Source organism: Saccopteryx bilineata, chromosome 2 (genome assembly GCF_036850765.1).
Source record: "Saccopteryx bilineata isolate mSacBil1 chromosome 2, mSacBil1_pri_phased_curated, whole genome shotgun sequence".
NCBI lineage: Eukaryota > Metazoa > Chordata > Mammalia > Chiroptera > Emballonuridae > Saccopteryx > Saccopteryx bilineata.
This window is the reverse complement of record NC_089491.1, coordinates 348,046,706-348,071,905: the sequence shown is the minus strand read 5'-3', so window position 1 is coordinate 348,071,905 and position 25,200 is coordinate 348,046,706. Positions and strand designations below refer to the sequence as shown.

The window sequence follows — 25,200 nt, the reverse complement described above, 5'->3', positions numbered from 1 at the left end:
GAGGTACAAACATTTGATTCTAGGAAACTTGGATAAGTCAGTGGCTTTGGGAGCCCTGAATGGAAAGGGAAGTATTTTCCAGCTGTGTGTATTTCTTGCCCACCAGATGCAAGCTAGGATAAAGATCATGGCCCACCAGTTCTTGGTTGTTTCATTACCGTCTGTCCGAATCAGATGCGAACCTGTACGGGCCAGGCGGCTGTGATGGTGGCCATGGCTACTGTCTTTACATCCCACCTTTCAAGACAGACATCATGGTGCTGAGGAGTTAGTGGAGGACCCAGCCTCTACCACCACCTCAGAAGAGTGCCACTCTCCTCCCTCTTCCTGTGCTTGCCACTTAGACACATGGATGAGAGAGGGAAAGACCAATAGGGAGTGTGGTGACTGGAGGTGACTCAGGGAAAGCGACTCAGCCTGAGATTTAATTTCTTCATCTGTCAAATGAAGGGACTGTTCTCATCTCTAGGCTCATCTTTGTAGCTATCAAAGGCTGCCAGTCTGTGGTTGCTTCTGCATGAGCGACTCATAGCTGTGTCTCCAGTGGTGTGGGAAGAGGGCAGATATGCCAGCACTCCTGTCTCTCTGTCACCCCTCCCAGCCCAGAACAACCCCTCCATTCTTTTCCCCTTTCTTGGCAGACCCCCACCCAGTCCCCGTGTGTGTGTTGGAGCAGGAGGCTCTGAACATCTTCGCAGCAGCTGCCCCAGGTGCCTGCCAAAGCCTACACTCTCCCCCCAGCCACATGCCCCCCCCCACACACACACACACATACATCCGCAGGCCTACAGTAGAAACCAGCCCTGGTGACTGATCATAAACCCTATCCCTGCTGCGCCAGCGGCGTTGTGCAGTTTCTTCACCTTGCCACTCCGGAGCCCCAGAGACCTGGGGCTGTTAGGCCAGTAGACTGAGCGTCAGAGACCGCTGGGCTTCCGGATTCCCGCGCGGAGGCTGTGAGGTTATGTGATGGCAAAGAAAAGACACAGTGGATCAGTGGATAGGCTTAGGTGTTCCTGCAAACTGCTAGGTCCCTCATCTTCAGAGGTGTGCTGTTGAGAATGGGGGTCCTCCTTGCTAGCTTCCTCTGCCGGAGCCTGACCTGAGCCCCATCTGCCACCCTCCGGCTGCATCTCGTAGGGGGCCGCTTCGGCTCCTCCCCGGGCCGGCGCCCCTGTCCGGGCGGGCCAAGACGCGTTGGTCCCCGCCCCGCTCCGTTAGGCCCGCGCGGCCGGGACTTTGGAGCCGAGGAGGAAGCGCAGCGGGGCGGGGAGGTGGGGGTGTGTCGGAAGGCGGCGGCCGCCGGGTTTTATAATCCGCAGAGCGGGTGCGACGCGGGAGACGGGACAGCACCGCGCACCGCGCCATGGGGGTCGCGTCAGGCTGCCCGGGGCCCGGGCTGCGGTCGCCGCTCCTGCCGCCGCTGCCGCCGCCGCCGCTGCTGCTGCTGCTGCTCCTGCTGCCGACGCCGCCCGTTGCCCTGGCGCTCGACCCGACGATGCAGCCCGGAGACTTTCCCGCCGACGAGGCCGGGGCTCAGCTCTTCGTGCAGAGCTTCAACCCCAAAGCTGAGCAGGTGCTGTACCAGAGCACGGTCGCCAGCTGGGAGCACGACACCAACATCACAGAGGAGAATGCCCGGCGCCAGGTGGGTGCGCGGGCCCCGGGCGGAGGCGGGGGCGGGGCCCGGGCGCCCAATCACAGGCCTGCGGCTGAGGGGGTGGGGGGTCGGGGAGTCCCGCCCGGTGTGTGCCCCTCGCGGGGCCTCTGGGTCCTGGGGGGGCCGCGTGCCTACTCCCACTCCACCCACCCCCACCCCGCCCCATCACACAGGAGGTGGGTGGCCTAGCACAGTTCTGGGCCCATGATCCGTGCCAACACAGAACTGAATGGATGAGGCTGACCCCACTGAGACCGAGTCCCCTTAGGTGGCAGCGCTCAAGGGTGGCCTCGGCCTGGGTCAAGGGCAGCCTTCGCTGAGGGTGGCCGCTCTGCTCTGGGCCCTCGTCCTCTCTGGTTGCCACCTACCCCTCTCTCACTGTTTCTGTCGCTGCTCATCACTGTTTACTCCCTCTCCTCTCCTTGCCCCTCTTCTGGCCCCACTTTCGGCTTCACTGCTCCCCTGAGGCAGAGTCCCCAGTTCCTGACCCCAGGGCTGGGGAGAGGGGAGTGCTTCCGGAAGCCCCAGTCTCCAAGAGCCCTTGGCCTTCTTCCCCTCCCCCAGCACCACCGCCTCCTCATATACACTTCCCTGCCCTCCTGGTGCCCACAGGAAGAAGCATCCCTGCTCAATCAGGAGTTCGCGGAGGTCTGGGGCCAGAAGGCCAAGGAACTGTACGACCCAATCTGGCAGAATTTTACTGACCCAATACTGCGAAGAGTCCTCAGTGGCGTGCGCATTCTGGGCCCTGCCAACCTGCCCCTGGAGAAGCGGCAGCAGGTGGGCCCAGTGGACTTAAGGGTGGAGGCAGAAGTGGCCTGGCTGCCTCCCATGTCCAGCTGAGGTGGGGAGGAGAACCTGGGAGGGAGGGACCCTAGGATCTGCAGGGGAAACCAGCTTAAGTGTAGAATGGCTTCCTGAAGCATTGATTTTTCTTGGCGATGGGAAGTAATTTTTTGTTAAAGCAAGTATTATGGAGTAGAAAGTAAAATGCAAGTAAACAGTGAAAGATGAAGCAAGTTTTCAGAATTTCTTAATTGGCCTGTTTGGTTTATAGGCTTCCTTAGAGTGGGGACTGAGAAGACATCAAAGCCAGAGAAGAGTTAGAGGGATTTGCACACGAGGTCGGAGCAGGCCCCTAACTCCCAGGACACCTGTCTCCACCTCCACTACCTCCACTGGCTGCCTCTTTTGGAAGGGGAATCAGTGTACTGGTGATCAGAAGTGCTCCCAGTGCCATTGAGGGCCCTGTCCTAGCCACATCTCCTCTCTGGGCTTTCTTTTATTTCTAGCAAAAGGAGGGAGAGGTGACCAGGTAGTCTGGGGCTGTTCATCACTAACATGTTCTCAATTCTAACTCTTTAGTACAACTCTCTGCTAAGCAACATGAACAGGATCTTCTCCACTGTCAAGGTCTGCTACCCCAACAGGAATGACACCTGCTGGTCCCTGGATCCAGGTACTACTGTCTCTCTCTGCTCCGGCTTCCCAGTCCTTCCCATCACCGTGTACCCAGGAAGATGACCAGTGGAGAGAATGGGTAAACCCATCGGCACTGACCTCCAGCTGGGGCTGGACTGTTAGGTGCCTCACACCCTGCTTTTCCTGGCAATCTGACTTCCAGAATCCCAGCCCCCATCTCACCCTCACCCACCCCCACCCCATGTGTGCTTTGGCTTCTCCCATCGCCACTATCCTTCCTCCTAACTGCTTTGGGTTTTTTTCCCTCTTTCATGGGCCCTCTCAGTCTCCCCAAGAGCTCTCCACAAGCCTTAGATCCCTCCTGGCTTCCACTATAGCCGTCTTCTTTATCCCCACACCCAATCCCCATTTCCTAGGCAGCCTGAGGTCAGCCACTCCATCCAATGGTCTGTCTGCATTTTGGCCTCTGGATGTCGTATTTGTGTCAACCACCTTAGATTGTCCTTTTCCTGGAGACAAGGGCCCTGCCTGGGTGCTTGCTTCATATAGCTCCCGGCCCCATCCTGCCCAGCTTATAGGTTGCCCTTGGCTTTGGGGGTGTCACGATGTTGAGGAAGCAGGTAGAGATGGAAAGGACCAATGTGCAAGTTCTGATGAAGGCTGATGCTGACTTTGACACAGAAGTCTTCTGACCCTGCTCACTTGTGTCTCAGATCTCATGCATATTCTGTCTGTCTCGCGCAACTACGGCCTGCTGCTGTATGCCTGGGAGGGCTGGCACAATGCCGTGGGCATCCCACTGAAGCCCCTGTATGAGGAATTCACTGCCCTCAGCAATGAGGCCCACAAGCAGGATGGTGAGCATGCTCCGGCCTCCCTTGTGTGGGTACTGTCCTCCCCAGCTTGAAAGGGACTCTTTCATCCACTGTCTCCACTGAGCCCCAACACCTGAGGCTGACAGAGCAGCTGTTGGGGTGACTCCATACTCTGACCCAAGGTCACATGGAGTGTAGATAGCAGAACCAGGCTTAAGCCCTGTCTGCCTGCCCCCAGGCTGCTGTCTTGCCCTCACACCAGTCCTCCTGCTTGTCCCTCCTGGATTCCTTCCTTCCCTAGCACTCCTCTTTGCCTGTTGCCTGTACAAGATCTAGTTAGCTAGAGTTCAACTTGTACTTAGAAAATTGTCGACCATCAGTCCCCAAGCCGTGCACAGATCCTGAGCTAGAAGGGTGGCAGAGTGGTAGCAGGGAGGCAGAGGTGCCAGAGCCTCTGGGCTGAGCTGCACTCCAACACCACCCCCTGCTAGGCTTCGCAGACACGGGGGACTACTGGCGCTCCTGGTACGAGTCATCCACCTTCGTGGAGGATCTGGAGCAGCTCTACCAACAATTAGAGCCCCTCTACCTGAACCTCCATGCCTATGTCCGCCGTGTGCTACACCGTCGCTACGGGGACAGATACATCAACCTCAGGGGGCCCATCCCTGCTCACCTGCTGGGTAAGGACCTGGCCTTGTCACCACTCGTGCCAGGAATTGTCCTCATCGTGTCTCACATTTCCGAGCACTGCATGTTCCCTCCCACATGCAGGAGCCTGTGTGGCTCACCCAACACCATCATAAAGCAGGTTATCCTTCTCATTATTGTTCCTGCTTTCCAGATGGGGACCCTGAGGCTTAGGGCACATAAGTGACTTGGGAGAAGTCAGAGAGCTGGTAAAACGCTGAGCTAAGAGTCACGCTGAAGGCTTTGACTCCAGTTCCAGTGGAGGAGGAAGAATAGCCATAGTATATGCCCTAGGAAGCCATTCCAGTGGCCCTGCCTCAGATTTGGAAGGCAGGGGTTCCAGCACCATCAGAAAGGGCTCCAACAGCCTTGTTTGGGCTCCTGACTGGCATCCACCAGCTCTGGGACACTCAGAGTACTTGGGAATCAGAGCAGGACTGATGTGAATATCCCGGGCCTCGGCCCCGGGGGCTGGCAGCTGTGGGCCCAGGGTGCTGCTTGGTGCCAGGGATGAAGCAGTAGGCACTGGCTGGGCAGGGAGCCAAGCTCTCCAGCTCCACTCCTTCATCTAGGGGACATGTGGGCACAGAGCTGGGACAACATCTATGACATGGTGGTGCCTTTCCCTGACAAGCCCAATCTTGACGTTACCAGTACTATGGTGCAGAAGGTAAGCTCAGGGAAGGCCAGGGTGGGGGCAATAAGAAGGAGACAGGGGAAGGAGACAGGGGAAGAGGGACAGGAAGGGGTCATGTGAGGGAGATGGGTTGGGTAGGGACCTTGGTCCCTCCCTTTCTATAGAAAAGCATCCTGAGTGTGTATACAAGCAATGAGTTGGGGAGGGGGGTGTCCTTGGTGAGGTGCCAGGCCCCCACTGGTGGGGTGTGAGGGGTCCACTTTGCTTATATTCTATTGTTATTAGGGACCCACCTCTGGGCAGGGAGGCCATAGAGCAGAAATGGCCTTCACGGGCAGGGAGCTGACCTGGGTGGAGGACCCCAGACCTGCCCCAGGGTAAGCACAGCGAGCTTCCAGCAGCCAGCTCCTGACCTGTACCTGCACCCTACCACCAGGGCTGGAACGCAACACACATGTTCCGGGTGGCAGAGGAGTTCTTCACCTCCCTGGGCCTCTTACCCATGCCTCCTGAGTTTTGGGCAGAGTCCATGCTGGAGAAACCAGACGACGGACGTGAGGTGGTGTGCCATGCCTCCGCCTGGGACTTCTACAACAGGAAAGACTTCAGGTATAGACACGGGACGAGAAGGGTTCTAGGGCTCCATGAAGGGCAGGCAGCCGGGCATAGAGAAGCCGGTTCCCAGGCCCGCCTCTGCCCCAGCCCCAACGCTGGCTGGGGGGCTAGTCTATTCCAGGGCTGCCATCGGGCTGCTTCCTTCAGCAGCTTTGCAGGTGTACCTGTACCTTAGAATGATGTGGGCTGAGGCAGGGCAAAGGATCAGAATGTCTCCACCAGCACCCCGAGCCCCAGGGCAGTACCTTCCCCATGCTCTGGCCTCTGCTCTGCCCTGTCCTTTAGCCTCCCCCTTTCCCTCTCCCCACCCCAGGATCAAACAGTGCACACGGGTGGCCATGGACCAGCTGTCCACAGTGCACCACGAGATGGGCCACATTCAGTACTACCTGCAGTACAAGGACCAGCCTGTCTCCCTGCGCCAAGGGGCCAACCCTGGCTTCCACGAGGCCATCGGGGATGTGATGGCGCTCTCCGTCTCCACCCCTGCACATCTGTACAAAATTGGCCTGCTAGATCATGTCGTCAATGACACGGGTATGGAGGGGCATAGAGGACCCAGCCCAAGTCCTCCAAGCCTCACCCCCGCCCACAGCAGGACTTCACGTGCCCCTGCCCCCGTCTGCCCTCCTCGTTTCTGCCTCACTTTCCCGGGTCGGGCAGGTTTGGGGATCCCCCTGGTGCCTCACTGCCCACCCTGAGCCCCCAACTCAATACTGCCTGTGGGTTTTCTGCCAAACAGGGCCCCCGGTCTTGAAGGCCAGCCTTCCTTTCTCTGCATCTGCCCAGCCGCCCGCCCCCCGCCGGTTTCTCCCCAGGCCCACCTGATCCTAGCTGGACTCCCTTTCCTCCTCTGACCACTCTTCTCATCTCCCAACAGAGAGCGACATCAATTTCTTGTTAAAGATGGCACTGGAAAAAATTGCCTTCCTACCCTTTGGCTACTTGGTGGACCAATGGCGTTGGGGGGTCTTTAGTGGACGCACCCCTCCTTCCCGCTACAACTTTGACTGGTGGTATCTTCGGTGAGTAAACACGGATCAGGAAGGAACTAACTGCCCCCACCCCAGGCAAGTGGGAGCCTCCTGCCTCCATCAGTCCCACGTCCCTCCTCTCTAGTGATGTCTCCATCCTTTTCCCTACTGCTTCCTTCTTTCCTGCCAAAAGCTCCCTCCTCGAGGAATTCTTCCTCCCCAGCTCACCTGGTGGGAATGCCTACTTAGCAGTCTTTTCTTCAAAGGCTGAATCAGCCCATGTGCAAAACTTAGGTCCTAAGATAATTTAACCATACTCTTCTAGAACCAAGTACCAGGGTGTCTGTCCTCCAGTTGTCCGAAATGAAACCCACTTTGATGCCGGAGCTAAGTTTCATGTTCCACACATGACACCATACATCAGGTACTCCCATTCTGTGATACCTTTAGTCCCATTCCCTCTACTCCTGTGATTCTGCCTCTCCCACTCCCAGAGCTTGTCCCCACCTTCTGCCCTGGCATTCGAGTGGGCGTCTCTCCTGAGCCAGGCGTGGGTCTCCCTTCTCCCACACAGCCATGGTCTAGCCTCTGCCCTGGGCAAGGCTGGATAATGCCTGGGCAAGAGACCCCCACCAGCCCCCTTAATGCTCACCCTGTGCCTGCAGGTACTTTGTGAGCTTTGTCCTGCAGTTCCAGTTCCATCAAGCCCTGTGCCAGGAGGCAGGCCACCAGGGCCCGCTGCACCAGTGTGACATCTACCAGTCTACCAAGGCAGGGGACAAGCTCCGGTGTGTAGGGGGAAATGGAGGGCAAGAGGGAGGGTGAGGGGCGAGCCTGGTGAAGGATATGTCTAGAAGGCAACTGGCCACTCCGGGGGGACAGCACAGAGCCAGCCTCATGGAGGGTGCCTTTCTTCCCTGCCCCCACTTTCCTTCTCTTATCAAATGTTTATTGTGTCCAGATCTGATGCCCCAGGGTCAGCTGTCCCCTTCATAGGAATCCTACATCCCAGAGTCTTTTTTTTTTTCTTCTTTTCCAAGTGAGAGGAGGCGAGATAGACTCCTGCATGTGCCCCAGCCAGGATCCACCTGGCAACCTCTGTCTGGGGCCAATGTTCTACCCATCTGGGGCCATGCTCGCAACCAAGCTATTTGAACCAATCAAGCATGGCTGGCTGCAGGAGTGGGGGGGGGGAGAGAAAGAGGGAGAGAGAGAAAGGAAAGGGGGAATAGAGAAGCAGATGATTGCTTCTCCTGTGTGCCCTGGCCAGGAGTTGAACCTAGGACATCCACATGCTCTACCACTGAACCAACTGGCCAGGGCCAAGGCCCCAGAGTCTTAATGCCACTGTTCTTGCAGTCCAGTGGGAGGCAGAAGTGACCAGAGGTAGAGCAGGTGGCCAGGAGCGGACACTGGCCTGAGTCCCCTGTGTCCATGGGGCCCGCTCTGCCTGGCAGGGAGGTACTGCGGGCAGGCTCCTCACGGCCCTGGCAGGAAGTGCTGAAGGACATGATCGGCTCAGAAACCCTGGACGCTCAGCCACTGCTCAACTACTTCCAGCCGGTCAGCCAGTGGCTGCAGGAGCAGAACCAGCGGAATGGCGAGGTCCTGGGCTGGCCAGAATATCAGTGGCAGCCTCTGATGCCTGACAATTACCCGGAGGATATTGGTAAAGCTCTGAGAGAGGGGTGGAGTGGGCCCTAAGGCACATTCTCAATTCTGGGCTCTGGACCCAGGCACCATTCTTGGTCAGCTCCTCCTGCTGGGCCCTGGTGCACAGCTCTGGAGGGCCGGGCATCCCCTTAGCTCATCAACAGGGCCCTGGGGTAGGGATGGAGTTGTCTTTTCCCTAGCATTTTAGAGAGGGTGTACCCAGATCTGAGGCCCCTGGAGGCAGGCAGACTGGTCACACTGCTCTATGAGGTCACACTGCAGGTTCCATTCTTATTGGCCAGGGGGCGGTGGTTGCAGGGCTCTGTTCTCCTGCGGCCATGGGCCAAAGTTGGGCTGCTCCAAGACTGCCCAGCCTCCTCTCCCTCTTCCTGCTCTGCTTTGGAAACTTCCTGCTGGTCCTCAGCCAGGAGGTCACCCACCAAGTGACAATCAACCACGAAACCACCAGCCAGGCAACAACCAGAAGCCCAACAGCAACTCACCAGGCAACAACCAGCAGCCAGACAACCCAGAGCCCAAGTGGGAAAAGTGGAGGGGGGCAGGGCTCTGAGGGAGTAGGAAGGCAGAGGGGGAAGGTAGGAGTGAGGCAGGGGGGCAGTGACTCAGCCCAGTCACTGGAGAGGGCAAGAGAAGGCCTGTCTCTTTCCCTCCTTTCTGTCCCACAGCCCTGGTGACTGATGAGGTTCAGGCCAGCGATTTTTTGGAGGAATATGATGAGAAATCCCTGGTGGTCTGGAATGAATATGCAGAGGCCAACTGGAACTACAACACCAACATCAGCACAGAGAACAGCAAGATCCTGGTAGGTGCCTGGTCCACACTGGTGCATGCACACAGATGGTCGCAGAGCACATACATGTGTTCCTTTGCCCAGGGACCAACCCTCCAAAACCCAAGGCAGTACAGACCTCCCCCTGTTCCCTCCCCCATGTCACCTCAGTACAGGGAAGCTGTCGGAACTTGTGAAAAATCCATATGAAATCTTTAAAACAATACTCAATTTTTTTTTATTCGGTGAGAGGAGGGAGGCAGAGAGACAGACTGCTGCATGTGCCCCAACGGGATCCACCCAGCAAGCCCACTAGGGGTCGATGCTCTGCCCATCTGGGGTGTTGATCCATTGCTCAACAACCGAGCTCTTCTTAGTGCCTGAGACGAGGCCATGGAGCCATCCTCAGCGCCTGAGGCTAACTCATTCCAATCGAGCCATGGCTTCAGGAGGGTAAAAGAGAGAGAGATGTGAGAGGGGGAGGGGTAGAGAAGCAGATGGGTACTTCTGTGTGACCTGACCAGGAATCAAACCTGGGACATCAACACTCTGGGCCGATGCTCCACCACTGAACCAACCAGCCTGGGCCTAAAACAATACTCAATTTCAGGCTTGGGTTGAGCATAAACTCAATACCTAAACAACTTGTCTCTCATTAAAATCAATCTGTTGTTAGTGAAGGAATAATCTGTATTATAATCTGTAAGTGATGCTAAAGTCAGATTTTTCAAAGACTGAAAGCCTGTTTGCCAGGGCTACCCTTCCTTCCAACTCCATGCCCTGCCTGTGTGGGGAACACAGATTACACCAAGGTGAGCCCCGGAGAACTAACTTTTCTTGAAGACCACTGTGTGTGGGCCACGGTTCCTTGGCACTTTACATCTGTGGCTTCCTTTATTCCTCAACAGCCTTGCAAAATCAATGATCTTACTCCTATTATACAGATGGGGCCCTGAGGCTCAGAGAGGCCAGCCACGGTGCTAACACCAAGTTGCCTCCAGCCTAACAGCCTGCCTTTAAGATATCGGGTGGTGTTCCCCTTCCCTGCTCTGCCAGATTATGTCTGTGGGCATCTGTTGAGGGCCCTGAACTGTACCCAGGACATGATAGACAGTCCAGGTTGAAGAGAGTCTTGACAGGCAAAGGCAACAACTTGGTAACACTGCTGTCCTCATCGCCACTCCCAGTCCCTTTGGCTCTCCCCATGGCACCTCCTCCTCAGAGGCCTCTCTAAAGCTCCTGGGGCTCCCAACATGGCTCCCCCTGTGCCTTCAGCTGCAGAAGAACGCGCAGATGGCAAACCACACCTTAAATTATGGCAACCGGGCCAGGCGGTTTGACGTGACGTACTTCCAAAACACCACCCTGAAGCGGATGATACACAAGATTCAGGACCTAGAGCGGGCAGCACTGCCTGTCCCGGAGCTGGAGGAGGTATGTGGCGTGGGGGGAGCAGGGAGTGGAGGGACCAGGTCCCAGCTCAGGTCAGCGAGCCCAGTACAGGGTCTGGCCTTGGTGCTGCTGTCTCTTCCTCGGTTCGTCAAGCTGTGACACCTGCCACGTCAACATGTACCTACAGAATTACTGAGGAGGCAGCGCTTTGGGAACACGCTCCCGCGGTCCACGGCTCCGCCCACTGTGGTGGTGCCAGGGTGGGGCAGGCAGCAAGGGGTGAGCTTGCTGCTTCTCTCCTTCCCCTGCAGTACAACCAGATCCTGATGGACATGGAGACCACTTACAGCGTGGCCTCTGTGTGCCACGCCAACGGCACTTGCCTACAGCTAGAGCCTGGTGAGCACACGTGGGCAAGGAGAGGGAAGGGCCAGGGGAGGCTGGGGCTGGTGCAGCAGTAGGGGTTCTGGCCTGTGAAAAGGGGTTTAGTCACCCCTAACTCAGATCAGCATGTGCAGGAAACTCATCTCCCTGTTTTCCCACGACTGGGGCTATCTGCCACCACTTAGAACCAACACTGACTTCTCTCTGCCCTAATCCATTGCCCACCCTTGGATCCACCCATCTGCTCCCTCTAGGACCCTTCCATGTGTTCTGCCCTTCAGAGCAGTGGGTCCTCAAATTTGTCTTTCCAGGACTCAGACTCCCAAATTGGGACAGGAACTTGAGGCACCTCCCCTCCATGCTCCTTTCTTGATTCTATCCATGACTTTCCCACTCTCTCTGGACCCTCACTTGCCCCCTAAACACTGAAGCCACAACTGTGGAAACTACTTCCATGGTCCAGGCTGTTCCCTCTTTACTCTCTCAACCACGCTTCCTGCTGGAAAGTGTGGGCTGACTGTCGCCTATTCCCTTTCTCTCGCCACACTACACACTGGTGAATCCTTACCTTTTCCCTGGACACCCAACTACCGCACATAGATAAATACACCCCCTCCCCCACTCCCACCCACCCTTCCCAGGGTTGGGGAGCCAGAGGCATAAACATTATTTCTGAGGAATCTCCACCCAGAAACAGTCTTTTCCTGGCCCTGTGCCCAACTCCCACGTTAGAACAATGACAAATAGAAGGGGAAATGGAAAATAAACAGGAGAAAGAAACAGCTTTCCTGGGACAGGGTTTGGCCTACGGGTTGTGTATGTGAGTATGCACGCAAGTGTTGGGGGGGCATGTGCACATGTGTGATGTGTGTGTGCATGCATATGTATCTGTGTGTTTTACAGAAAAGACCATTAAAGGGAATGTAGCCTTCATCCTCCTGCCCCCCCCCCCCATCAATTAGCCTCTTAATCCAGGGCTAGGACACCAGGTCACGGCCATTAGTGAAAATAAGAAACTCCCACAGAAACAGAATACTCACGTCAGCAGAAGGCAGATGTGAAATTCTCAAAATACAATTTTTTCCAAACAAAACTGATTTGAATGTACTTTCTTTGAAAGAAGTGGTTATCATGTAGCAAGTCAGATAATAGTGCTGAGTGCTGTCTGAAGTCATCTGGCTCAGGCAGGGTAGGAAGGGAAGCCGCTGTCAGTCTGTGTGGGGCTCTGGAACTGACACATAGTTCACACCGTCCTCAGCCCTGCTCTGTAACATGGATGTCAGCTCCGTGTAGTCCATGTCAAGGGGGCCTCATACATGGTCAGTGGCTTTGACAGAGCACAAACCCAGGACTTCTGGCTTCTTGACAATGCTATTCTCTTATTCAATTCAGTTCGATTAGTTTATGGAAGATGCCCTGAACCCTGTGAGGACACAGAAATGAATGAGTGACATTCCCGGCTCAGGGGCCTCATGTTCCCATTTGATTCTGTGTGTGTGTGTGTATGTGTGTGTGTGGCAGAGAGAGGGATAGATAGGGACAGACAGACAGGAAGGGAGAGAGATTGGAAGCACAAATACTTTGTTGTGGCACCTTAGTTGTTCACTGATTGCTTTCTCATATGTGCCTTGACTGGGGGCTACAGCAGACCGAGTGACCCTTTGCTCAAGCCAATGACCCTGGGCTCAAGCTGGTTAGCTGCGCTCAAACCAGATGAGCCCATGCTCAAGCCGGGGTCTCGAACCTGGGTCCTCCGCATCCCAGTCCGACGTTCTATCCACTGCGCCACTGCCTGGTCAGGCTCCCATTTGATTTTGACTCCCCGGCGAGGGTCAGAATTATCCCACTTTATAGACAGAGAAAGAAGGGTCCCATGACTTGCAAGGTAATTTTGGGGTCAATGAGAGACTAGAACAAGAACTCAGGTCTTGTGACCTCCAGGCTATTTCTCCCAGGCAGGGGATGAGCAACAGCTCTGGAATCTGGGCCTTTGGATTGTGCCTCAACTTGACCACTTCCTGACTGGGAACACGGCCATGTTACCTAACTGCTGGTGGGGAAACAAACATATTGAAACCCTGCTATTGCCTGATACGGTGTCCCTGCAGTGCCAAGCCCAGAGCCTGGCACTCTGTAGGCCCCTTAGAGAGGGCACCACCCTTTCTCCCATTTCACTAGATTTGGTGCCTGTGCAGTTTTACTCTAGCTCTGAACTTCTGTGACTGAGTTCCAGGGGTCTCCAAACTTTTTACACAGGGAGCCAGTTCACTGTCCCTCAGACCATTGGAGGGCTGCCAAATACAGTGGTCCTCTCACTGACCACCAATGAAAGAGGTGCCCCTTCCAGAAGTGCAGTGGAGGCTAGATAAATGGCCTCAGGGGGCCGCATTGCGGCCCGCGGGCCGTAGTTTGGGGATGCCTGCAAGGAGGTGGGAGGTGGGCCGAGGGCTGGGGACTCAAGCCAGTCAACACTGTCCTGCAGACCTGACACATCTGATGGCCACATCCCGGAACTATGAAGAACTGTTGTGGGCGTGGAAGAGCTGGAGAGACAAGGTGGGAAGATCCATCCTCCCTTTTTTCCCAAGATATGTAGAACTCTCCAACAAGGCTGCCCAGCTCAATGGTGAGTCCCTCCTGCCAGTATCACTCACTGGCTTTATGGTCCCAGCCCTACTGGGGCCCAAAGTGAGGTCCTCAGAGACCCTAAGCCCGGTGAGAGGGAGGTTGCTGGCAGAGGTGGTGGAGGGGGTGTGTGCTCAAGAGTGGTCAGGTGTTCGGAGGGCCTAGCTGTGTCCCCTCCACAGCCTATGTAGATGCCGGGGACTCGTGGAGATCTATGTATGAGATGCCGACCCTGGAGCAAGACCTGGAGCAGCTCTTCCAGGAGCTGCAGCCGCTCTACCTGAACCTGCACGCCTACGTGCGCCGGGCCCTGCACCGCCACTACGGGCCGCAGCGCATCAACCTGGAGGGCCCCATTCCTGCTCATCTGCTGGGTGAGGGCGGGCGCTGGGCCTTTAGGAGGAGACGAGGACAGATGCCGGGATGAAGGTGGGTGGGACCAGGGCTGGCCAGAGAGCAGCGGGCAGGCGGGAAGGGTCTGCAGTTGGCACTCCAGGCTGGGAGAGTGAAGACTTGAGCCTGGAGGGAATGTTGCCAAGGCTGGAGTGCAGTGAGGGCTAGGACTGGGGATAAGAGCCTTCTGCTTGCATTTGGTGCCACATGTGCTACAGACCCACGTGGTGCAAGTCACCGTGGCTAGCACAGTGAGTCTTGCCATGGGGAATCCACATCACACGTCACAGCTCAAGGCATCATGATATGGAGGATGAGGAAGGGGAGGGTGTTTGCAGCCCAAGAGACCTGTCCTTGATCCCTCTCTGATGAGACCAAGGAATATCAGAATGGATAGACTTTGGCCTGATGACTGAGAAACAGATTCTGGGAGGGGAAACAGTATGCCCAGGTGGCCTGGTGGCCTGGGGCAAAGCCAGGCTTAGAACTCAGCCCCTGGGACCAGAGTGGCCAGACACTGGCTCTCTCATGCCCTCTCTTTCTCACTCATTCTGTCACTGCTTTGTCCTTTAGACTCTGCGTGGTCAGCTCAAGCTTAATCTCTTTTTTGTATTTTTTTTTTTTCTGAAGCTGGAAACAGGGAGAGACAGACAGACTCCCGCATGCGCCCGACCGGGATCCACCCGGCACGCCCACCAGGGGCGACGCTCTGCCCACCAGGGGGCGATGCTCTGCCCCTCCGGGGCGTCGCTCTGCCGCGACCAGAGCCACTCTAGCGCCTGGGGCAGAGGCCAAGGAGCCATCCCCAGCGCCCGGGCTATCTTTGCTCCAATGGAGCCTTGGCTGCGGGAGGGGAAGAGAGAGACAGAGAGGAAGGAGGGGGCGGGGGTGGAGAAGCAAATGGGCGCTTCTCCTATGTGCCCTGGCCGGGAATTGAACCCGGGTCCCCCGCATGCCAGGCCGACGCTCTACCGCTGAGCCAACTGGCCAGGGCCGCTTAATCTCTTTTGACTGTGAAAGATTCTACTCCACATCTACTTCTGGACCTTTCTGGTCATCCTGAATATCTTGCTTTTCTCCAGTCCCGAAGAACTGGGGTCTACTCATATCCCAAAGGCAAAGGCATCAGTCTCTCCTGAAGGCGGGTGGAAGCACATAAACCAACCTCAGGGGACACAGGACTGACTGGTCAGGACTGCAGCCTGCCTGCCTGCCTGCCTTTAAACCCCAGTCCCCTCACTTAGGAGCCATGGGCACTGGGAGGGTTACTTGGCTCAGTAAGTGGTGGCCACATGTGTGTAGATGTTCCAAGGACCCAAAGTTTCTGCATTGTACACAGATGCTAGTCACACTGGTCTTCACTGCTCAGGGGTCACCTTGACTCCCTGAGGGCCAGCAAGGGTCTCAACCATGAGTCAAGGAAGTAATGACCTTGTCAGTTGAATGTGTGGATTAAAACGATGTATGTCAAATGCACAGCACATTTGCAAATAGTAGGTGCTCAAGAGATACCTTATGATCAGTGGGACTGGGATGTGATTCACCCTCCCTGTGTGATGGTGCTAAGCCTAAAAAGTAACATCTATCTCTCCTGTCTTCACCATCTCTTCCCCTCCCTCCTCCAGGGAACATGTGGGCACAGACCTGGTCCAACATCTATGACTTAGTGGTTCCCTTCCCTTCAGCCCCTAAGATGGATGTCACGGAGGCCATGAAAAAACAGGTCTGCCCCTGGCCTCTTCTGACACTTGGTTCTCCCTGGAAGGGGGTGGGGTGGGGACCAAGGACACTTAGGAGGGGAGGCCCCGCCTATCAATGGGAGAGGGTCCTCTGAGCAGGTTCCTTCCTTCTAGCTTGGCCCTCTCCCGGTGCCCTCCTCTGCTGCGACACACAGTCTGTCCCCACAGTCCCCAGTTTGGACAGAGCTCCCTCTGCTTGCAGGGTTGGACACCCAGAAGGATGTTTGAGGAAGCAAACAATTTCTTCATTTCGTTGGGGCTGCTGCCCGTGCCCCCTGACTTCTGGAACAAGTCGATGCTGGAAAAGCCGACCGACGGGCGGGAGGTGGTGTGCCATGCCTCTGCCTGGGACTTCTACAATGGCAAGGACTTCAGGTGTGTCCAGGTTGTGCCCTGCGGACCTTATCCTGAGCCCACAGGCAAGGGAATGAGCCAAGTAAAGGCTCCACTGCTGTCCCTCTCAGCCAGAGCTAACAGAAACAGGAGCAGTGGCCAGAGTTGGAAGGGAAGGTCAAGAGTATGGGGCCTTGGCCCCAGCTTAGCCATTAGCTTCAGGCAGCGGAACCTCATCCACCAGGTGAGGGTCTTTTTAAACGCCAGCTAGCCCTGCTGGCGTTTAAACCTGGTCAGTCCTCAGTGCCCAAGATCCCGGTTCTGGGTGTGAGCACTGTGTGAGCTGCCCAACCTTCCCTCACTCCAGGGAGGCCCCTACGTACAGCTAGCCCTCTCCTTGGGTGCATGTGACTTGACACAGGGAGACACATGAGGACATGGATGACTTCACACAGATCCATCCTCACTGACAGAGGCTCAGAAGCTGTCTTTGTCAGAGGATAATATTTCAGTTGCTACATAAGCAACCACCCCAACACTGAGTAGTATAAAACAACAATTCAATTATTCTCATGGTTTTATGGGTTGGCAACACAGTGCAAATGGCTTCGCTGCTCTGCAGTGATGGAGACATCTGCTCTGATGGCTGGAGGTGGCCGGGATGGCTCAATGAGGCCATCTGTCTGTGGCCTTGGTTCTGGCTTTTTGGTTTGGTTCCTTTGTTTGTTTGTTTGGTTGGTTGTGTGTGTGTGTGTGTGTGTGTGTGTGTGTGTGTGATGACAGAGACAGAGAGAGTCAGAGGGACAGATAGGGACAGACAGACAGGAAGGGAGAGAGATAAGAAACATCAATTCTTTGTTGCAGCTCCTTAGTTGTTCATTGATTGCTTTCTCATATGTGCATTGACCAGGGGGCTACAGCAGACCGAGTGACCCCTTGCTCAAGCCAGTGACCTTGGGCTTAAGCTGGTGTGAGCCTTGCTCAAACCAGATGAGCCAGCGCTCAAGCTGGCGACCTCAGGGTCTCGAACCTGGGTCCTCCACATCCCAGTCTGACGCTCTATCCACTGTGCCACTGCCTGGTCAGGTGGTTCCTCAGTTTTTTGTCCATGTGGTACATGTTGAGGCTGGAATGTTCGAGTTGGCTTCTTCACTTACACATTGGGTCCCTGGGCTGGGATGGCTGAATAGCTGGGGGCTGGTAGGTCATTTCTTTCTCCATGTTAGCTTGAGCTTCCTCACAGTATGGCAATCAGGCAGTGAGATCTCTAACCTGGTAGCTGGCATCCCCCAAAATGAAAGCAAAACCAGCCAGGTCTCTTAAAGGTTAAGTGCAAAACAAGCATCCCAACTCTTGGAAGAGTGGCAAAAATCATCTGACAGTGGATGAAGTGTCTCTTAAAAGTGGACACAGGCCCTGGCCGGTTGGCTCAGTGGTAGAGTGTCGGCCTGGCGTGCAAGAGTCCCAGGTTCGATTCCCGGCCAGGGCACACAGGAGAAGCGTCCATCTGCTTCTCCACCCCTCCCCCTCTCCTTCCTCTCTGTCTCTCTCTTCTCCTTCCGCAGCCAAGGCTCCATTGGAGCAAAGTTGGCCTGGGCACTGAGGATGGCTCCATGGCCTCTGCCTCAGGTGCTAGAATGGCCCATAGCGACGCCCCAGATGGGCAGAGCATCGCCCCCTGGTGGGCATGCCGGATGGATCCCAGTTGGGCGTATGTGGGAGTCTGTCTGACTGCCTCCCCGTTTCCAACTTCAGAAAAATACAAAGAAAAAAAAAGTGGACACAGCCTAGAACAAACCAGTGTTCACAGGCTCACTGGCCATGGACCTCTCCTTCAAAGCATGAGGACTACAGCTCTAGGGCTGGGCACAGACAGAATCAGGAGGTAAAGGTTCTTTTGGGGGTCCTCCCTTGTATGGGAGTCATAGAAAGTGGAAAGACCCCAGCCTCATTGTAACCAGGTTGCTGGGCAACTCTTCCCCTTCCTGACAGAGTGGTAGAAAAATTGGGTCAGCTGACCTGAAAGGCTCTGCTTAGATCCAAGGGAGAGTTTCATTGGCTCATGAAAGAAAATGATGAAAGAGGAGAGAAAGGTGGAACTTTCTTCTGGGATGGCTCTGCTGATGTCATTTTGGTCCTGGACATAAAAAATCGTGGGGTGAATATGCTTGCTGGTGTTGGGCACATTGAATACAGGATAGCTCAGGCACTGGTGTTTCCTTCAGGAAGCCTAAGTCTTGGAAGAGCCAAATGTGTGCATGAGAAACCACAAGAACCACATTCTAGAAAGTCCTGCACTGACCATAAAGGAGTGACCCGCCTGACCAGGCGGTGGCGCAGTGGATAGAGAGTTGGACTGGAACGCGGAGGACCCGGGTTCGAGACCCTGAGGTCTCCAGCTTGAGCACGGGCTCATCGGGTTTGAGCAGGGCTCACCAGCTTGAGCCCAAGGTGTCTGGCTCGAGCAAGAGGTCACTCAGTCTGCTGTAGCCCCCCGGTCAAGGCCCATATGAGAAATCAATCAATCAATCAATGGACAACTAAGAAACCACAACGAAGAATTGATGTTTCTCATGTCTCTCCCTTCCTGTCTGTCTGTTCCTATCTGTCCCTCTCTCTGACTCTGTCTCTGCACAAAAAAAAAAAAAAAAAGAGTGTCCCAATCCCTACCTACTAGAGCAAGTACTTTGCATAGTCAGAAAGCAACATGAAATTAATCAGAAAGGTTGGAGGCAGAGAAATGGCCTGAATGAACCCCCAGATTCCCTCTTCCTCAGGCTCTCTACCTATCTCCTTTTGGCTTTCTTTTCCATAATGTTGTGTTCCCTGCTTGCAGCAGTGATGGGGGTCTGCTCTGTATGCAGTAAGAACTACAGGTCCCTTTGCCTCAGGGCCCCCCACTGTCCCCTATCCCACCCTCTCCTTATCCCTGTGTTTCCAGGATCAAGCAGTGCACCACTGTGAACATGGAAGACCTGGTGGTGGCCCACCATGAAATGGGCCACATACAGTATTTCATGCAGTATAAGGACTTACCTGTGACCTTCCGGGAGGGAGCCAACCCCGGCTTTCACGAAGCCATTGGAGACGTGCTGGCCCTCTCAGTGTCTACCCCCAAGCATCTACACAGCATCAACCTGCTGAGTAGTGATGGTGGCAACTACGGTGAGAGAAGAATGAGAGATCCTGGTGGGCAGGGGGACCAGAAAGGGGCAGCAAGTTGAGAGGTGGAGCAGGGGACTAAATGGCCCACAGACAGAGGTTGGGACAGAGCAATGGGGAATAAGGGGCCATCGGCCAAGTGAACCAGAAGATGGAACCCACGGGCCACCCGAAGAGGCAGGTCTTAGGAGCAAAAGAGGTACAGCTCACTCCTCCCCTCTCCATACACCGCACACCCATTGCACACACCCCTCACACCCATCACAGCCAAGCTGACAGGACTTGGCAGGAAGCAGGTGTGGGTCTGACAGCAGGCTTCCTTCCCTTGGCAGAGCAAGATATCAATTTTCTGATGAAGATAGCACTGGACAAGATCGCCTTCATCCCCTTCAGCTACCTCATTGACCAGTGGCGCTGGAGGGTGTTTGATGGAAGCATCTCCAAAGAGAACTACAACCAGGAGTGGTGGAGCCTCAGGTTCTAGAACATTCCTGTGGGGGTGTGGGTCAGGAGTTCTCTATGGGTGTCTGTGTGTGCCTGTGCATGTGTGTCATGTGGTGTGTCTGCACAAAGCATCTAAATGTGCATGTGTGTACATGTGCACACAGGTCTTTGTGTGTAAGTGGTGGGGCAGGTAGGGGTGATCGCACACAGAGACACAGCTCACTGGAGTCTAGAATGCCCAGTGTAGCCCCGTGTGCAGGGACCATCCCTCAAGTCAAATATACCAACCCTCCCTGGCTTGATTCTCCCCAAACCCTTTCTCCCACCTATCTTCCACCTTGACAGGCTGAAGTACCAGGGACTCTGCCCACCAGTGGCCAGGTCTCGAGGCGACTTTGACCCAGGAGCCAAGTTCCACATTCCTTCAAGTGTGCCTTATATCAGGTAACAAGGGAAAGGGAGGAGGTCGCTCAGTGTTCAAACTGCTGTCACTGCCCTGCCGGGTAAGGGGGACCCTGGGGACCTGGCCTCACTGCACAGGGTGCCTGAGCCACTCACTTGCGACCAAGGCTAATCATGTCTCACTCTTTTGATATGACGAGAGTCTCTATATGAGAGCCTCTACCCTACAAACAGTTGAAAACAGAAACTCTTCCATAATTGGCTAATGGTTACAGGACCTTGGTTGGATAGTTAACATGATTAACCTTAACCCATGGCTAGACAATGACCTGAGCACTGTTACTCTCTTTTTTTTCTTTTTCTTTTTTTTTTTTTTTTTTTGTATTTTTCTGAAGTTGGAAACAGGGAGGCAGTCAGACAGACTCCCACATCCGCCCGACCGGGATCCACCCCGGCACACCCACCAGGGGGAGATGCTCTGCCCATCTGGGGCAACACTCTGTTGCAACCAGAGCCATTCTAGCGCCTGAGGCAGAGGCCACAGGGCCATCCTCAGCGCCCAGGCCAACTTTGCTCCAATGGAGCCTTGGCTGCGGGAGGGGAAGAGAGAGACAGAGAGGAAGGAGAGGGGGAGGGGTGGAGAAGCAGATGGGCGCTTCTCCTGTGTGCCCTGTCCGGGAATTGAACCCGGGACTCCTGCACGCCAGGCTGACGCTCTACCACTGAGCCAATCTCTTTTTTTTCTTAACAAGATTGTGATTCTTTACTATATATAATTGAACATATTGCCTGTGATATAAAGTGAGTTTTACCTGAAGGATCTTCTATACACTAAAACTAGGATTAGAGACCCAATTAGAACGGGAGGCTGTGTTGATGGATATAGGGGACATGGGCTTGGGGTCAGAAAGAACTGGGTTCAAATCTTGTCTCCATTCCTTTTTTCTCTTAAGCATATTCCTCGATGTCAACATCATTTCCTCACCTGTAAAATCCCACTTCACCAGATTTTTGCAAAAGTTAACTTCTAAGCATACTGTTTAATGCATAGCAGGCTTGGGAAATGGTGGCCATAACCCACCATTACTAAATGACTCTGAAATGACATGTGTAAACACAAGAGTGCCATGAGTCATGCAGCTGCAGTGTGGAGGCATCCAATGCATCCTTTTCCTTCTATGTACTACAGGCTAAATGGATAATTGTAGGATCTGGAGTCCTCCTAGGATGTGGGGGTCTGGGAGGCCTCAGGTGGAGTTCCAGGTGCCCCTGAGCTGCAGGTAGCCCAGGCCACCCATGAGGCAAGGCACAGAGGGCAATAAGGGCTGCCCCGGGAGGGCTGTGGCCCCATCCAGCCCTTGCTTCCTATGGTCCCTGGAAGCCCAACAACAGAGGGTCCACTGCAGCCACCTTTCCACCCCAGCGTCCAGCATGATGTCAGCACATAGTAAAGGTCCAATAAATAAGTGTGGAGTAGATGAACTGTGTCCCCCAGGGTGCAGGAAGGGAAAGAAAGCCTGCTCAGAGGCTCCAGAGAGCAGCAGTGGGCAGACTGCCAAGGAGATTCAAGGACACCTGGGAACAGGCCTGACCTTGACAGTGTGCCAGGGTGACCCATAGGGAGGTCCTCTACCTGCCTTCTCAGCTGGTTTCCAGGCTTCCAAGTGGGCATTCGCTTTCACCCAGAAGCCAGGCAGGCCCACGTGACGGTTAGCTTCCGAGCTTAGCATAGATATTCTCCAGGCAGGGGTGGGCAAAGAAGACTCATTTCCAATTCTGACCAGCAGTCATGGCAAAGCACTTTTAGAAAACAATAGAAAAGTCAGTGGCACATGGCTTGTGCCCAGCATTCAAAGTGGGAGGCCTGCGCTGCTTGTTTGGGACATTGGAAACCTCTGCAGACTTAGACGTTGCTCCGGCTTTGAGCAGCAGATTTGTACCAGGGAATCCCTGCTGCCTTGGGATCAAGGAGATCACTGGGCTGGCTTCCCTGCCCAGATAGCCCTGCCAGATAGATGCGACCCTTTGGGCAACATCTGGCCTCTATTTGCACATACCCCAGGGACTAGACTTCACTGCAGCCTGCCAAACCTTTACAGGGCTCTGCCCTGACCCTCCTTCCCGCTGAGTGACGCCAGAGCTGCTCAGCACAGGCCCCCCTGAGAGGTGGACAGAGCTTCAAGGAAGGGAGGTGTGTGGTGGGGGTGCTGGATGACTCTGGAGGCCAGGGTGGGCTCACCCTGACATCCTGGCTGCAGTGGGAGGCTGGACAGCAGGGCCTGGGGGCCACTCTGCCCTCATTCCCACCCCCTCCCCTCCAGGTACTTCGTTGGCTTCATCATTCAGTTCCAGTTCCACGAGGCGCTGTGTCAGGCGGCTGGCCACACGGGTCCCCTGCACCAGTGTGACATCTACCAGTCCAAGGAGGCAGGGAAGCGCCTGGCGTGAGTCTTCTCCGGCCTTCCTTTGACTGTTTTCCACCCTCTGACCCCTCGGCACTGAGGAGCGCTGTGGGGCCCTTCTGGGAACGCCGGCCTTTCCGGTGCTTGGGCTGGGAACTCCAAGGTGGAGTCTATGCTGAGTCGTGATGAGTGTTCCTCAGGAGGAACTAGAGCCGCGGGAGCCGGCCATCCCTCGCGTACTCCCGCTGCACCCCACACCTTCCCAGGCCCTCCCAGCCCCAAAGCCATGTCGAGGCTGAGGGGGTTTGGACAGTAGGTGTTAGGCTGAGGCAGGAGGGCCAGGGAGCCTCCCTACCTGTCCTCCTGACTCGGTTTCCCTTCTCTGGTGTTCCCCCAGGGACGCCATGAAGCTGGGCTACAGTAAGCCATGGCCAGAAGCCATGAAGCTGATCACAGGCCAGCCCAATATGACTGCCTCAGCCATGATGAACTACTTCAAGCCGCTGCTGGACTGGCTCCTCACCGAGAACGGGAGGCACGGGGAGAAGCTGGGCTGGCCTCAGTACAACTGGACGCCGGACTCCGGTACCATCACCCCCCCACCTCTGCCCCGGGTCGGCCCGCAGAACTCGCTCAGGACCAGCCCCACCCCAGCTCAGGCAGGTTCCAGTCTAACCTCAGAGCGAGCATAGGGAAGCCAGCTGAAATTACCCCAGCCCTGACCACGTCCTGCCCACCGCCCTGCCCACCGCCCTGCTCTCCTTGCTTCTCCTGCCCAGCTCACTCGGAAGGCTCCTTCCAGGGCAACGGCCGCGTCAACTTCCTGGGCCTGGACCTAGAGGAGCAGCAGGCCCGTGTGGGCCAGTGGGTGCTGCTCTTCCTGGGCGTCGCCCTGCTGGTGGCCACCTTGGGCCTCACCCAGAGGCTCTTCAGCATCCGCCACCACAGCCTCCACCGTCCCCACCATGGGCCACAGTTTGGCTCCGAGGTGGAACTGAGACACTCCTGAGATGACCAGGCCGTGCTGGCCGGCTGGAGAGCAACCGCCACTGAGACACCAGGATAGGGACATGGGGTGGGCTGAAAACCTCCCACTCCTTTCCTGGCTCACCCCAGCCCGCCCTCCTCCCCCTCCTGCCCTGACCCGCCTCCCCTCCCCGCTCCTGGCCTGTGCTGAGACTCCGTCCTTCAGACCCAGAACCACCATGACTCCTGCCCCCCGTCCCTGGGCACCAGGCCACCTAACAAGTCTGTGAATACAATTAAAGGTCCTGCCTCCTTCTGAGTCTGTGTTCCTCTCCGGGAAGCCAGGAACAGGGTCAGGGATGCTCTCCCGCCTTCTGGCAATCAAGCTTGTCACTTCAATGGGTGTCTTCATCCTCCTCCAAGAAGAGCCTGGGAAAATGCCCCAGAGCTCTGGCCTGGGCACCACCCAGCAGCGCCCACGCCTGTCTTCCCTGCAACCCAGGCAACCAGCCAATGTCCTGCCTTGGCAGCCAGCCCCTGCCTGGCCCAGGCACCAGCCCAGGAGGATTCTGGAAAGCAAACTTTGAATTTCCCGCCTCACAGCTCCATGTGCTTTGGGAGTCCTTCTCCACCTGTTCCCATGAGTGTCCAGTCCTCCACATGAAAGGCTCTCTGGGGGGAAATGCCTTGCATGTGCCTGACTCACTGAGGGTGCAAAACTGGCCCCGTGGTCACCATAAACTCTTACCTGCACCAGCTCCATGTCCACTTATGTAAGTGGACAGAGCCACTTGAGTGTTATTGCCCATGGGGCCCGTGGCCAGGTCCCTTTGCCCCAACTGGAGAGGGGCCCTAAACACTGGAGCATGGCTGTAGCCAGAGCCCACGCAAGAATTAACTGCCCAAGGCTGCCCCTGCGTGTCCCCCCAGCACCTGCCTCACCCTGAGCCTCCCCTCGGAAGGCCAGTATGTGTCTGAGGGAATATCATTTTAAGAAACACATTTTTATAACTTTTATCTATGTTTATTGTAGAACATTTGTAAAATCCAGAAAACTCTCAATAAAATAAAAGTCCTTTTTATCAATACCAAGAGATAAGCACTGCTGACATGTCGGTAAACTTCCTTTCAGCCCATTTTCCCAGCACATAGTCTAAATGGGATCACACTGTACTTAGTTGTGTATTCTTTTCCCAGTTAAGAATAAATGACTAGATGTATTTTTCAGATATATAAATGCCAAATCTAGAATCTGGCCAAATGGAAGTCGGTCAGTTTTCTGGGGCCATGAGCTTCCACTGCCAGTCTAGCCCCTCTGTCTGGACCCTCATCCCCAGCCTCTTTGCAGCTTTGCTGAGAGGCCTTGACCCCAGCCAGCCAAGCCCCTGATATCTGTCTCCCAACATCCTTGATTCCAGTTTTTGCTCCCCCAGCTTCAACTGCCATGTGTGTTTTTGTCTATGCTTGTGTGTGCATATGTCTTTGTGTGTGTTGCACATAGACTCGGTTGTACAGGCCTGTTTCATGGGGCAGGATGTGGAGTTAAGGTATTTGGGATATGTAAGAGGGTGGAAGTTTACAGTTACTTGGGACAATGGAATTTATAAACATGTTCTCTAAATAGTTCCAAGCCTCTCCTTCAATAGACTTCTTTAATTACCCCCTCCTCAGTCTGATGTTTTGAAAGCTCTTTGTCTGCCAA

The 25,200-nt window shown here is 55.4% G+C and overlaps 1 protein-coding gene across 1 annotated transcript; it reads left to right on the top strand.

Moving 5' to 3' along the window:
- The first annotated feature begins 1,256 nt into the window (after positions 1–1,256).
- Positions 1,257–23,814, top strand: ACE (angiotensin I converting enzyme). Its single transcript, XM_066262660.1, has 25 exons — positions 1,257–1,648; positions 2,273–2,440; positions 3,026–3,119; positions 3,796–3,939; positions 4,389–4,580; positions 5,160–5,257; positions 5,661–5,833; positions 6,153–6,376; positions 6,720–6,864; positions 7,139–7,237; positions 7,479–7,601; positions 8,271–8,482; positions 9,153–9,289; positions 10,532–10,690; positions 10,960–11,047; positions 13,515–13,658; positions 13,840–14,031; positions 15,676–15,773; positions 15,992–16,164; positions 19,064–19,287; positions 19,617–19,761; positions 20,074–20,172; positions 22,452–22,574; positions 22,930–23,117; positions 23,312–23,814. Exons 1-25 carry the CDS (start codon positions 1,367–1,369, stop codon positions 23,539–23,541), a joined length of 3,954 nt encoding a protein of 1,317 aa, XP_066118757.1. The 5' UTR covers positions 1,257–1,366; the 3' UTR covers positions 23,542–23,814.
- The last annotated feature ends 1,386 nt before the right edge of the window (positions 23,815–25,200 follow it).